Genomic DNA, 12,405 nt, shown 5'->3' on the forward strand with positions numbered 1-12,405 from the left:
CGTTGAAGAACCAAACTGCGAGCAATGTAGCCTTCACAGGTCCAAGCCAATACACAAGTAAATGCTCTTTTGTTATATGCTCACCGCGTGCATAAGCCCATCCCATAACCTGCCAAGATTCACACAGAAAGCAAAAAAACAATCAAACAAAAGATCAGTTTCTAGTGAAATCACAATCACAAGACTATCTTTTTGTTTTTGAATACATACAGCTGCAGGGTTCATGCATCCGCCGGTAAGATCAGAGCCAAGAATATGTAGAGTTAACTTAGCAAGACTACCAATCCAAGTCTTCATAAAGAAACTCCCAGGGATTTTTCTTGTGAGTCCCATTGAGAGCATTACAATGAAAAATGTTAGTATCCCTTCTGTTAAAGCACCGTGATGAATTGCTACGTTTAGTTTAGGTCCTTTCCCAATCTCAGGGAAAACGTGAATCACATGCTTAACCGCAAGGATTGATCCCATTACCTGAAAACAAAAACACAAACCAGAGCTTCACATAAAAATATGATCTTTGATCACACAACAAGTCTTTATATGATTGGGAACAACCCAGATAGATCCATCACCAAAATCCTAAAAAATTTGGTGTAATTTGACATTTTACAGCAACACACAAACCCTAATCTAATGTCAGAAGTATAATGAGGAATTGAGGATTCATCACTGAGACTTGTCCCTAACGAAAAGAGTCAATTTTTAATTCAGGTAAAGAAAAAAAGAAGTCAACGAAACAAAACCTCGACGGGGATTCGAACGAAGACAGTGAAGATAAAATGTCCGAGGCCACCGGAGACACCAGAAGCCAAAGCGGTCAAAGGATTATAAAGTCCGCCTTTGCTGACTTTTTGAAGGAAGGCAAAAACAAACATGGAGATGATGGAGAAGAGATATCGAACGATCTCACCGGTCGCATCGCTCCGGCTAAACCCGAGAACTCCATGGACTAATATGTTGACTAGAACTCCTGCCCATATCCACATGAACGACAATACCAGATCAGACACCACTAAACCAATTCGACCCATTTTTTTTTTTTTTCGATTTCAACGATGAGAACCAGATTCTCAGAAGGATAAGGAAACGAACAAAAAAAAAAGTAAGCTTTTTTATGATCTGAGTTGGGATTTTGGGAATATTGAGGACCGTTGAAGAGGAGGAAAAAAAAAAAAAAAGGTATCGAGATTTATTATTATGATAAAGCGGCTGATGAATTTAGCATAAAATTGACGCTAGAGACATTGTTTTGGTGTTGCGTAATGTGGATGAGTCAGCTTCCGACATTAAAGGTTTTGGCTTTGTCGTGTGATGAGATTAAAGATTCTCCAAATGACACAGCTTTGGCTTATTTAAACCAATAGAGAGAGTAAGTGATACGTTTACTACTGAATAAAGTATTTAACTTTTACAGTAAAATAACATTACAATTAGTTAAGTTTGGCTTTGTTCGTGATGAGAGAGATTAGTTTCAGAACTGATTTACAAAAAAGGCTCTGTCATCGTTTCCAATTTGAGTTCATCCGCTGCGACGGAAGTTTCTACTCTTCATCTTCGGATTCCGGTGATTTGTCGTCTTCGGCGAGTGTCGAGTCCCCCTTATAGCTGTTCCTATACAGTAACACTACTAATCGTCGCGTCTTCCTCCTCGCCAGGAAAAGATATGACCTTTTGATCCTTTCGAGCTGTGGGTTGTAACTTTTGTCTCTCTTCTATCGTTTAGGGAGTTTGAAGCTTCAGCATTGGGGATGGATCCTATTCCTTTTGTGAATAAATGGGTTTTTGTTAGAGGTGAAGCAATGAGCTTACACTGTTCGATAAATTGATAAATGATTACATTTTTTCTTTTTTGATTATAGCTCTTAGTGAGTCTTGGTTAAATTGATAAATGATTACATTTTTTCTTTTTATTGTTAAGTTTATTTTGAAGAAACTATGTCTGTTTATGAGCGGAAAGCTCGGAAAATGCTAAGAATAGAAAAAATTGGGTCTTGCTTGTTTCTCTAAATTTGAAGGCTTTCAGTGGTTTGAGGAGATGATCAACGGTTTCTAGCTTCTTTGAACGACATAATTAGTTAAGAAGGATTGACAAGAAAAGATGAAATGTCGGAGAAATTTTTTGATCCGTTCAACTCTTTTGGCCATTGGTTTTTTTCTCTCTCTCTCTGATTCTTTGTTTGGTTTTGATGATCGTTCAGATCAGCATTCACTCCGAAAATGTTGCAATCTTAAAAGACAAAATAAACATTCTTTTTTCGGTATGATTCAATGACATGGAGACAGGATGTCACAAAGTAAAGTTCATTGCAGATTTCTTCATGCTGCTTTTGATTGAATGGTTTTAGGTTTACAGTTTGTTTTTCTTCCGCACAGAGTTCATGATTTTCTCTTGTGTATGTGTACATCTATAGGATTGTTGTTTAGGCAAGAAAATATATGTTTCTGAGGGGCATGTTCTAGGATATACATATAGGTATTTAGAAAAAAAGTGTTATATTAGTTTAAGAAAATGAGCAAGGAACAAAGCTGTGTTCTGAAGGCTTGGGAGGTGACCGTAAGAAAGACCCAACAAGCAAAGAAGCGTGCAAACAGCATCTTTGGGACGGTAACTGTAGCTCCACAGACAGATGATGATACTACTACTACGACTGACGATATTGATGATGATAGCAGCACTAACAGAAGTAGCATAGGTGAATTGTACCATGCAGAGAGAGTACTTCCTAATGGAGACTATTATACAGGGCAATGGTATGATAGTTTTCCTCACGGGCATGGGAAGTATCTTTGGACAGATGGTTGTATGTACATTGGTGACTGGTATAACGGGAAGACTATGGGAAGAGGGAAGTTCGGGTGGCCTTCTGGTGCTTCATATGAAGGGGAATTCAAAAGCGGATACATGGATGGTGTTGGCCTTTATACAGGTCCTAGTGGAGATACTTATAAAGGTCAGTGGGTGATGAACCTGAAACATGGACATGGAATCAAGCGTTTTGCGAACGGAGATGTGTATGATGGCGAATGGAGGAGGGGTTTGCAAGAATCCCACGGAAAGTATCAGTGGAGAGATGGGAGCTATTACATTGGGGAATGGAAGAACGCTATGATCTGTGGCAAAGGTACTTTTATTTGGACGGATGGGAATAGATACGACGGATTTTGGGATGATGGTTTGCCTAGAGGAAACGGGACTTTCAAATGGGCTGATGGGAGTTTCTACGTTGGTCACTGGTCTAATGATCCGGAAGAAATGAACGGTACTTATTATCCATCTGGAGACGAAGGGAATCCTGAGTGGGATCCTAAAGACGTGTTTAATAATCTGAGTGAGTACAAAATCTGCAGTGGAGAAAGAGTTCCTGTGTTGCCTTCACAGAAAAAGCTATCTGTTTGGAACTCTTCCAAACGTGTAGAGAAACCGAGGAGGATGTCTGTTGACGGGAGGGTAAGTGTGGGTGTAGATAGAGCGTTTGAGAAGATGAATATGTGGGGAACCGAAAGCGGAGAAGGCGCTGCTGATATTGATTCCACCACGAGGAGGGACTTGGATGCTGAAATGATGAGACTAGAGGCCGAAGGCTTCATACAGAGCCTGAGACCGACCCCTGCACCTATGAGATTGCCGAGGGCAGGGAGGAAGCAAGGCGAAACAATATCTAAAGGCCACCGGAATTACGAGCTTATGCTTAATCTACAGCTTGGAATCAGGTAAATATACCAGTTTGCCGCCCTCAGTTATACAATTTGAAGATTTGTTGATGTATAATCGCTCATGTTTAATGGATTTGCTGACGCAGACATGCTGTTGGGAAACAAGCTCCGGTTGTGTCTCTTGATCTTAAGCATTCAGCTTTTGATCCAAAGGAGAAGGTATGGACAAGATTTCCACCAGAAGGAACCAAATACACACCTCCTCATCAATCTAGTGAATTCAAATGGAAAGACTATTGCCCATTAGTTTTTAGGTGAGAACAATTAAACTAGGCTCTACATATTTCTCTTCACTACTTAAGTCTCACACTATGTTATGCTAATTTATCTATCTTCAGGAGCTTGAGGAAGCTATTCAAGGTAGACCCAGCTGATTACATGTTATCGATCTGCGGGAATGATGCCCTTCGGGAGCTATCATCCCCTGGTAAAAGTGGAAGCTTTTTCTACTTGACAAACGATGATCGTTACATGATAAAGACAATGAAGAAATCTGAAACTAAAGTAAGTTTTGTTTTTAAAGTTACCAGATTAAAATTGTGTGGCTGCTATGAAATTATATAATGCAGGTGCTTCTGAGGATGCTTGCAGCATATTACAACCATGTTCGAGCATTTGAGAACACTTTGGTCATTAGATTTTACGGTCTCCACTGTGTGAAGTTGACTGGACCAATCCAAAAGAAGGTAAGAATTGAGAACAATGCTAAATAGAAAAGAAACTGGTACTTGGAGTTTGATTGAATTCATCTCCTTTCTGCCAAAACATTGCAGGTGCGGTTTGTCATTATGGGAAATCTATTTTGTTCTGAGTACTCCATCCACAGACGCTTTGATTTGAAAGGATCTTCTCTTGGCCGTACAACCGATAAACCTGAATCAGAAATCAATTCAAATACAATCTTGAAAGATCTTGATCTGAATTTCATTTTTAGACTACAGAAAGCTTGGTTCCAAGAATTCATCAGGTTAGTGATTCATTCATTAATCAATCTCTTTCCATTGACCTTTTTCATTGTTATTTATTATGCTGATTGTGTTTCTGTTCAGGCAAGTTGACAAAGACTGTGAGTTCTTAGAACAGGAGAGAATAATGGATTACAGTCTTCTGGTTGGGATTCATTTCAGAGAAGCATCAGTCGCTGGAGAGCTGATTCCTTCTGGTGCTCGCACGCCCATTGGTTCGCACTTCTAACAAAAACCAAATAGGCAAATATCATTTCTATACTTTAGTAGCCGTGAAGCAAATATGTTTTCTTTCGCTACTGCAGGTGAATTTGAAGACGAAACAGCACCTCGTCTATCTAGAGCAGACGTGGATCAGCTTCTATCTGATCCTACAAGGTAAACACAAAAACAAATTGAACTCAATACCTAGAAAGCAATCTCTTGCTTTCCAGTCCAATAATAAATCGGTTTGTTGTTGCAGGTGGGCTAGTATCAGACTTGGAGGCAACATGCCGGCTCGAGCAGAGAGGACAATGAGGAGAAGCGACTGTGAGTTCCAGCTAGTTGGTGAACCAACAGGAGAGTACTACGAGGTTGTTATGATCTTTGGAATCATAGACATTCTTCAAGACTATGACATCAGCAAGAAACTCGAACACGCTTACAAGAGCATCCAGTACGATCCTACTTCAATCTCAGCCGTCGATCCAAGACTATACTCGAGACGTTTCCGTGATTTCATCTTCAAGGTCTTCACTGAGGATAATTAAAAACAAGTCTCCTCACGTTTTCTTGTGGCTCAAGAAAGAAGGGCTTAGGTATATTATTACACTTCTACTCTTCTCTTATGATTTAAATGTTCTGATTTTATAATAAACTATGTAACAACAGTTGGCATCTGTAGCAGTGAATAATTTTTCTTCTATTTATATTGTTTCACGAATATACACTTCAATCAAGAAACCAAAAACAACTCGACTACATGAATGCTTTGGTCAAGATTGAGTGTTAGATTTATAAGAAAAAAACAACTAAAAACAAACGAGAACAAATGGATAAAAAATACACCACATGAATTGTTTTTGGTTGTTTTACACCAATTGCGAAGAGTCTAGCGAGTTTTCATATTTCTCGTACAAGTACAACATCCTTTCGCTTAACTCTTCGCAATTGATCTTGTGATAATCATCCACCTTCTCTACTTGAAGATGCAAAGTGTAGAAGAGCCTTTCTCCTTGAGATCTTGAAGATGAAATATCCACAAGAACAAACCCATCTTCTTCTAAACCACTCAGAACATTAGATATCGAAAAGTTATGAGTTTTGGACGATGAGATTTGGACCATCACTTCATTTTCTCCAAGCCTAGCCGCGGAAACCGTTGAGAGATAACTCGCGACCGCCTTTGGTTGCTGCTTATCGTATTGCTCAAAGTCTCTTTGACCTGATACTCGTACCAAAAGTTCTTCCTTCTTTTGTATAAGCTTCTTTACTTGTCGTTGCAGCTCTGGTATGTACTTCAAGCTCCTCGAAACCGTTTCAGGGATACTTAGCTTCTTCTGCAAGAAAAAGAACAAGAAAAACAAAAAGGTTCATTCGATTTCTTCTTTATATATATGGCATGGATGCATAGACAAGGGTACTATTAGATTTTACACTTCAAAATAATGTAATGGACATGACCTAATCGAACGTATCAAGCCAGTGATTGATAATTGGATGTTAGTTAAGACAGAGTCTGATGACATGTTGGAGCAGCTACTTACCGATTGATCTGAGGCCGGAAGACATGAACGGAGAGATGAGAACAAATAGTTGATCTTCTTGCGACGGTCACGTTCACTAGCATTGTGATTTAGCTTCTTGACCACGACCGGATTGTTGTCTATCTCATTTCCTTCTGACGAAACAGATACTCCCAGGCTGTTCTGATGATGAGTTACTCCATAAGTCTGAGGTACCGGAAAATCAAGAAATGGACCGTTATCGAGGTTATCTCCGGCACCGTAATAGCTTTCGTACTTCGACGGCCAACCGAAGTTTGGGAACAATGGAGAAGGGGCTAATGCACACATTTTTTTGCTTTATAATCAAGGACAAGTTATTGATTCTATTTTTGTCTTGAAGCTGTTTTGATCGAAATAATATTGTCTTCTGATTATATATATGCCGATGAAGGACTAAAGAAACAAATCTCTGTTGTTAAACAATGATCATAATACTAAATAGTAAGTATATTTATTCGCTATATGATCAAAATACTATATGATTATGTGCTGAATTCGAGTAAACATACTATAAAGAGAAATATTTAGGTCTCAATAGGGCATAGGTTGTCACGTGCCAGAGCCTATGTTCCACGCATGAACTAGGTCCAGTCACAAGTTGGACATATTGTATAAGAATCAAAAAACGAATATTACATGTATTAACACTATAGTCAAACTTGTTCTTTACATATTGGAAGATGACTCAGGCTAGTAGAATGTTGAAGGCACGTGGTAATCAGGTGGAAGATGGTTTATGCGTCTTTGTTTCCCCGTCCCATACATTTCTTATGTTGTAAGCATACACATAAGCATTTTCATGTTGTAAGCATATACATAAGCATTTCAAATTTAATATGTTTTATCTTAGACGTAGCCTGGTTATTAAATTTAAACCCACAACGACGATAAAGTCATTATATATACTAATGTCAACTTGATGCCAGGTATGTCTTAAACTAAAATAAGTTCTTGTGATTTAGTTATTCATTCAAGAACGGATCAACAATATTCCAAAATTGTATGATGTGAATCAGTGAGGCTTCCAAGATTCGTTTCGTGACCCACATCTCTAAACTGTATTAATAATCTCCGACAGCTACAGTTATCATCCTGTAAATTTCATATCTTAATTTTGAGATATCTCATATATTTGTTAACCAAACCAAATAAACCAATACTTTTTTTTGTACTAAACCAAAGTAAACCAAATTCAAAGATATATTTCTTTCAAAACCAAAACCAAAATCAATGGATAACTATGAACTTCTCTCAGTGTATATCATGTATTCTAATGATTCTTACTTAACTCTTTAGATGTCAGGACCATCTATTAGTTAATAGGTGCGAACTTTTCTCACTTGCACATTCTTCTATATAAGAGCCCAAAATTTAGTATATATAATCTATTAGACTCTTTACTATAACGTTGCCCACAATTCATGATATTAGTAGTTGTAATAAAATACCCTATTTTGTCTTTTCTCATTTTGATCACCAAAACACCACTAACTCTTTAACTGGACATAAATAACAAATATTAAAAGGCAAAAGGTTTAGGAACCAAAAATATATTTATACTAGTTTCTTGTATTCTTGAATAGAGTAGACAAATATTAAAATTTACAGCTGTCACATGAATCGTAGTAGAAATCAATCAGTCTACTCAAAGCATGTCATAATCGATCACTGACTTCGACCGAAAAAAACCGAAACAACTCGACTACAACGCTTTGACTTCAAGAATGTTAGGTTTTGAAAAGAAAAGAACGACATAACTAAAACGAAACAAGAACATATTATCATCTTAATGATGAGTTTCCACATTCCTCATACAAGTACAACATCCTCTGACTTAACGCTTCACAATTCAGCTCGTAATTTTCGATCTTATCCATTTGTAGATGCAAAGTGTAGAAAAGCCTTTCCCCTTGGGACCTTGAAGATGACATATCCACAAGAACAAACCCATCTTCTTCTAACCCGCTTAACACATTAGATATTGGAAAGTTGTAAATCTTGGACGATGAGATTTGGACCATCACTTCGTTGTCTCCAAGCCTAGTCGCAGAAACGGTCGAGACATAACTCGCGACCGCCTTTGGTTGCGGCTTAACGTAATCTTCAATGTTTATTTGACCTGATACTTGCATCAAGAGCTCTTCCTTGTTTTTGATTAGCTTCTTCACTTGATCTTGCAGCTCTGGTATGTAGTTTAAGCTTCGAGTAACCGTTGCAGGAATGCTTAGCTTCTTCTGCAAGAAAGTAAAGAAAAAAAGGGTTAACTAGGTATTCTTCTCCTAAATTGTATAGATGCATAAATGTAACGGGTCTAATAAATGAGTCAGACTAATTATTTCAAATCGGTTTTTAGATGGAACTGATTCACATAAGACAAGTCAGAGTAGCTTCTTACCGATTGATCGGAAGCCGGAAGACAAGAACGGAGAGATGAGAACAACGAGTTGATCTTCTTCCGACGGTCACGCTCACTGGCATTGTGATTAAGCTTCTTGATCACGACCGGATTGTTGCCTATTTCATTTCCCTCCGACGATACAGAACCCCCAAAGCTGTTCTGATTATGAGCCACCGCCGTAACCACTCCATAAGTCTCCTCCGGTACCGGAAAATCAAGAAATCCGCCATTGTTGAGGTTATCTCCCGTCAGGTAGTAGCTGTTGTACTCTCCCGTTGATGGCCACCCAAAGTTTGGGAACAATGGAGGTACTAATGCACACATTTTTGCTATATAAGGACAAGTGTTATAGATTCTGTTTTCTCTTGAAGCTTGGAGAAGCTGTTTTGGTTGGGATAGTTCTGAACTTAGGTGGAATATTAATTGCCCATCGTATATATAATGCGGATAATACAATTAAATAAATCAATCTCTCGAGTAGAAATTATACAACACAATTTTTTAAAGTTATACTAAAAAAGATATATATGCATCTGATAAGGACGTAGGTCGACACATGCCAAAGCCAACGTTCCACGGGTGAACTAGGTCCAAGTCACCATTAAGAACTAAAGAAGCATAATTATATGTATTATTATATGTATTAAAAAGACACTCAAATGTAATAAAGATTAGAGTTTACATAGTGTAAGATGACTCAGCTGTAAGAAATCGTGGGAGGCGCGTGGGAATCAGCTTCAGGCGTCTTCGTCGTCCCAAACACTTAGGATGTTGTAAGCATATACATAAGCAATTCTCATGTTGTAAGCATATACATAAGCATTTTATTTATTTGCTGACCTCCAAAAAAAAAAAAGAAAAAGGCATCTACATTGATTACAACTATATTATATAAATGTAAGCCTCGTTGATTTAACTCAATTAACAACGGTCGGTGACCTATCATGTAAAGGCACTATCAGGTCAACTTCAGGTCATCTCTATCTAATCATTTACCTTATAGGCTCAAGTAAGACTAATGCATATTGAGACCAAGTCAAAAATATTCCAAAATTGTATGTGAATCAATCAAGTTTCAAAGATTCTCGAAAGTAGGTGACACATTTTCCAAAACTAGTATTAAAAGTGTCCCCTGAAAGCTACATTTATCACCCCCGGCCTCTTCCACGGCCACCACGGCCACCTCTTCCCCGGAAACCGCCACCACGCCCACCTCTTCCCCGGGAACCGCCACCTCCTCTGCCTCTAAAACCACCACCTCCTCTACCTCTGAAACCGCCTCTAATATTATCTGATTTCAGTCCAAGAGACTGAACTCCTCTCCTCTTGTTTCTTTGACCATCTTCTTCCTCATCGTCTCTATCTTCTTTGTATTTCGAAGAGCTTCTTGCCTTGAAAGAAATCTCCCGGGATCCTCCAGGACCGAACTTGATATCTTTCGAGCCTCCAAAGTTGCCACGCCGGTTCTCTATGGCCTTGACACGCTCACCCATAGGAAGACGGTCTTCTTTAGCCAGTGAAGTGCGATTGTAAAACGCTTCTGCGTGCCGCTCATCTTTCACTTCAAACAGCCTGACACAAAATCATCCACATCAGAAAAGAACAGAATCAAGATAGTGTGTATGAAATTGCTATCCTAGAATGCAGTCGAGCTAGGCACTAACTTTGGAGTTTTGCCTTTCTTGCTTGGCCTAGTTACGTCTCCATTGTCGGCTTCATCATCTGAAGACTGTGATGCATCAGAATCACTGTTCTCGTCATCATCTGATACAGCTTCAAAGTGTTCTTCTAACAAAGAAGGTTGCTTCTTAGAAGAAGCAACAGGGTGTAGGACACCATATTCATATGATTCCCGATCAATTTCGAATTCCTGAAACCCAAAAGGAGATTCCCAAGACTCGGGTTAGATACGGTGTGAAGTACTGCAACAGCAAGAACAAACAAAAAACTTTGAAAAGAATTATGTTCATACCGGATTATTGAACAATCCCTGAAACCGATCGTCTTTAAGAATTTCGCTACTAAGCATAGTTTTCTTCTTCTTTGACACTTTTTTGGCAGCCTCCTCATCCTCGGCAGTTTGCGTTTCGTCCTCTTCATCTTCCGCAAGAAGCCTTGCTGCGAGTTCTCGGTTGACCTTTGGTAACCTTCTCTTCTTCTAAAGGAAGCACAAGTGAAACAGAGTTGTATGTAAGTAGCCAATAAACAAACAATGGTGAATTTACAGATGCTAAGTTTTGAAATACTAACTGTGATTCTCTGCGTACGGTCCGCTTCTAACTTCTCTTGCTTTTTACGTTCTAAGTAATCATCATATGCAAAAGGTTGAGCCACTGCTAAAGCCTGTAAAAAGAACGAAAAACAGTTACAAGAAAGAAACAATACAGAGACTGTAAGTGTTATGAAAATGTCAGGGACTCACCTTTTTGTACAAATGGTGATTCATAAAATATCCATGCATTTGAGCTTTCAAAAGATCTGTTCCAATCAAATGAGTTAGCTGCAATTTCTCCAGATCTTCCTTTGTCACGAATTTGTAATTCTCATAAATAGTTGTCTGTCCACTTTCCTCCAGCTCTTCCTGAGAACAAATATTCAAAAATGAAACGTGTTTGTAGCAATGGTGACATCACTGGTATGGTAAAACCATGAAAGGACAGGAAGATTTTTTTTTTCAAATTAGTTACAATACCGTAAGATTTTCAAGAGGAGAACACCATTTGGGGGCAGGACCGAGTTCAGGTATGAAATAAGATGGGATTAGGCTAGAGTCTAAAGCCAAAAGCATAAGTCCGCTTCCAGGGAACACACAAATGTCGTTTATTCCTCCATGAGTCGGTTCAATGCTGGTCATACCTTCTCCCTGACAAACACAGATTCGAGAAGGAAAAAAACAGAATATGGTAAATCAAAAGCTTCGTCTGGCCACATTTATTTTTATTTCAAGAACAACGCTGGCGTAAAACACTTCTTATCTGATGCTCACCGTGTTTGGATCCCATATTCTAACAATGTGCTTGTCAGTGGTTATCAACTTAGGTTGTTGAGTATTAAGAGTCCGTTGCCACTTAATACTCAAAATTGGACTCTCGTACCTGCAAATTTTGCAGAAAAACAATGAACACCGAGGAAACAAACACTCAAAGCATATACGTAAATTTTACATAAATACAAACTCAGTAACACTTACATGTGATCCTTCACTCTAATGGGAGTTGACGTGCGCAAATCGTATATGAATACCTGCAGATATGGAACAACACAATTAGCAATACATAGCTATACACCCAAATTGACTTACCATTGTACAAAACAATGAAATAAAGCATCAAACCTTTCCCGCACTACTCCCGACAGCTACTTGAAGACCTTCACTGTTATCAAACTCTATAGCAGTAACCTCCTAATAGTTAATGAAAAGCACAAGATTATTATAAAGATCGATGCAATTTTCTTCAATCACGTCTAAGCTAAGAAAGTCTGTTTATATGGAACAGCAATTAGGAAGACTCACCGCCGCAGCATCACCACCATGCGAAACCGCGTTAATTCTAGCAGC

The 12,405-nt window shown here is 38.6% G+C and overlaps 5 protein-coding genes across 5 annotated transcripts in view; 1 reads left to right on the forward strand and 4 right to left on the reverse strand.

Annotated features, from left to right (window-relative positions):
- Positions 1–1,303, reverse strand: part of LOC104699172 (probable aquaporin SIP2-1) — a 2,052-nt gene extending 749 nt beyond the window's left edge. The window contains exons 1-3 of the mRNA XM_010414506.2: positions 744–1,303; positions 211–471; positions 12–109 (exon numbers count right to left, since the gene is read on the reverse strand). Coding sequence (XP_010412808.2) covers positions 12–109; positions 211–471; positions 744–1,031 — 647 coding nt within the window. The 5' untranslated portion in view covers positions 1,032–1,303. The remainder of the gene's footprint in view (positions 1–11; positions 110–210; positions 472–743) is intronic.
- Positions 1,399–5,565, forward strand: LOC104791986 (phosphatidylinositol 4-phosphate 5-kinase 4). Its single transcript, XM_010517998.1, has 8 exons — positions 1,399–3,711; positions 3,801–3,968; positions 4,053–4,218; positions 4,284–4,400; positions 4,488–4,681; positions 4,764–4,894; positions 4,985–5,057; positions 5,143–5,565. The coding sequence occupies exons 1-8, from the start codon at positions 2,510–2,512 to the stop codon at positions 5,429–5,431; spliced, it is 2,340 nt and encodes a 779-aa protein (XP_010516300.1). The 5' UTR covers positions 1,399–2,509; the 3' UTR covers positions 5,432–5,565.
- On the reverse strand, positions 5,753–6,736 carry LOC104699173 (transcription factor ORG2). The gene is made up of 2 exons (XM_010414507.1): positions 6,428–6,736; positions 5,753–6,220 (listed from the first exon to the last, which is right to left on the reverse strand). The coding sequence occupies exons 1-2, from the start codon at positions 6,734–6,736 to the stop codon at positions 5,753–5,755; spliced, it is 777 nt and encodes a 258-aa protein (XP_010412809.1).
- LOC104791987 (transcription factor ORG3-like) lies at positions 8,067–9,307 on the reverse strand. Its single transcript, XM_010517999.1, has 2 exons — positions 8,844–9,307; positions 8,067–8,682 (listed from the first exon to the last, which is right to left on the reverse strand). The coding sequence occupies exons 1-2, from the start codon at positions 9,168–9,170 to the stop codon at positions 8,230–8,232; spliced, it is 780 nt and encodes a 259-aa protein (XP_010516301.1). The 5' UTR covers positions 9,171–9,307; the 3' UTR covers positions 8,067–8,229.
- LOC104699174 (nucleolar protein 10-like) overlaps positions 9,888–12,405 on the reverse strand; it is a gene marked incomplete at its 5' end in the record, with an annotated part of 5,130 nt that continues 2,612 nt past the window's right edge. The window contains 7 exons of the mRNA XM_010414508.2: positions 9,888–10,418; positions 10,511–10,716; positions 10,819–11,004; positions 11,097–11,189; positions 11,269–11,427; positions 11,539–11,709; positions 11,833–11,941. Of these exons, the coding sequence (XP_010412810.2) occupies positions 9,995–10,418; positions 10,511–10,716; positions 10,819–11,004; positions 11,097–11,189; positions 11,269–11,427; positions 11,539–11,709; positions 11,833–11,941 (1,348 nt within the window). The remainder of the gene's footprint in view (positions 10,419–10,510; positions 10,717–10,818; positions 11,005–11,096; positions 11,190–11,268; positions 11,428–11,538; positions 11,710–11,832; positions 11,942–12,405) is intronic.

Source organism: Camelina sativa, chromosome 6 (genome assembly GCF_000633955.1).
Source record: "Camelina sativa cultivar DH55 chromosome 6, Cs, whole genome shotgun sequence".
In the NCBI taxonomy this organism is placed as follows: domain Eukaryota; kingdom Viridiplantae; phylum Streptophyta; class Magnoliopsida; order Brassicales; family Brassicaceae; genus Camelina; species Camelina sativa.

Bases quoted from the DNA above. Each gene is read 5' to 3' on its own strand.
- LOC104791987 (XM_010517999.1), bottom strand. From the start codon at position 9,170: ATGTGTGCATTAGTACCTCCATTGTTCCCAAACTTTGGGTGGCCATCA. The intron at 8,683-8,843 runs GTAAGAAGCTAC...ACTTTCTTGCAG, and splicing joins TTCCGGCTTCCGATCAATCG to AAGAAGCTAAGCATTCCTGC.
- LOC104699173 (XM_010414507.1), bottom strand. From the start codon at position 6,736: ATGTGTGCATTAGCCCCTTCTCCATTGTTCCCAAACTTCGGTTGGCCG. The intron at 6,221-6,427 runs GTAAGTAGCTGC...TTTTTCTTGCAG, and splicing joins TTCCGGCCTCAGATCAATCG to AAGAAGCTAAGTATCCCTGA.
- LOC104791986 (XM_010517998.1), top strand. From the start codon at position 2,510: ATGAGCAAGGAACAAAGCTGTGTTCTGAAGGCTTGGGAGGTGACCGTA. The intron at 3,969-4,052 runs GTGAGAACAATT...ATCTATCTTCAG, and splicing joins TATTGCCCATTAGTTTTTAG to GAGCTTGAGGAAGCTATTCA. The intron at 5,058-5,142 runs GTAAACACAAAA...TTGTTGTTGCAG, and splicing joins CTTCTATCTGATCCTACAAG to GTGGGCTAGTATCAGACTTG.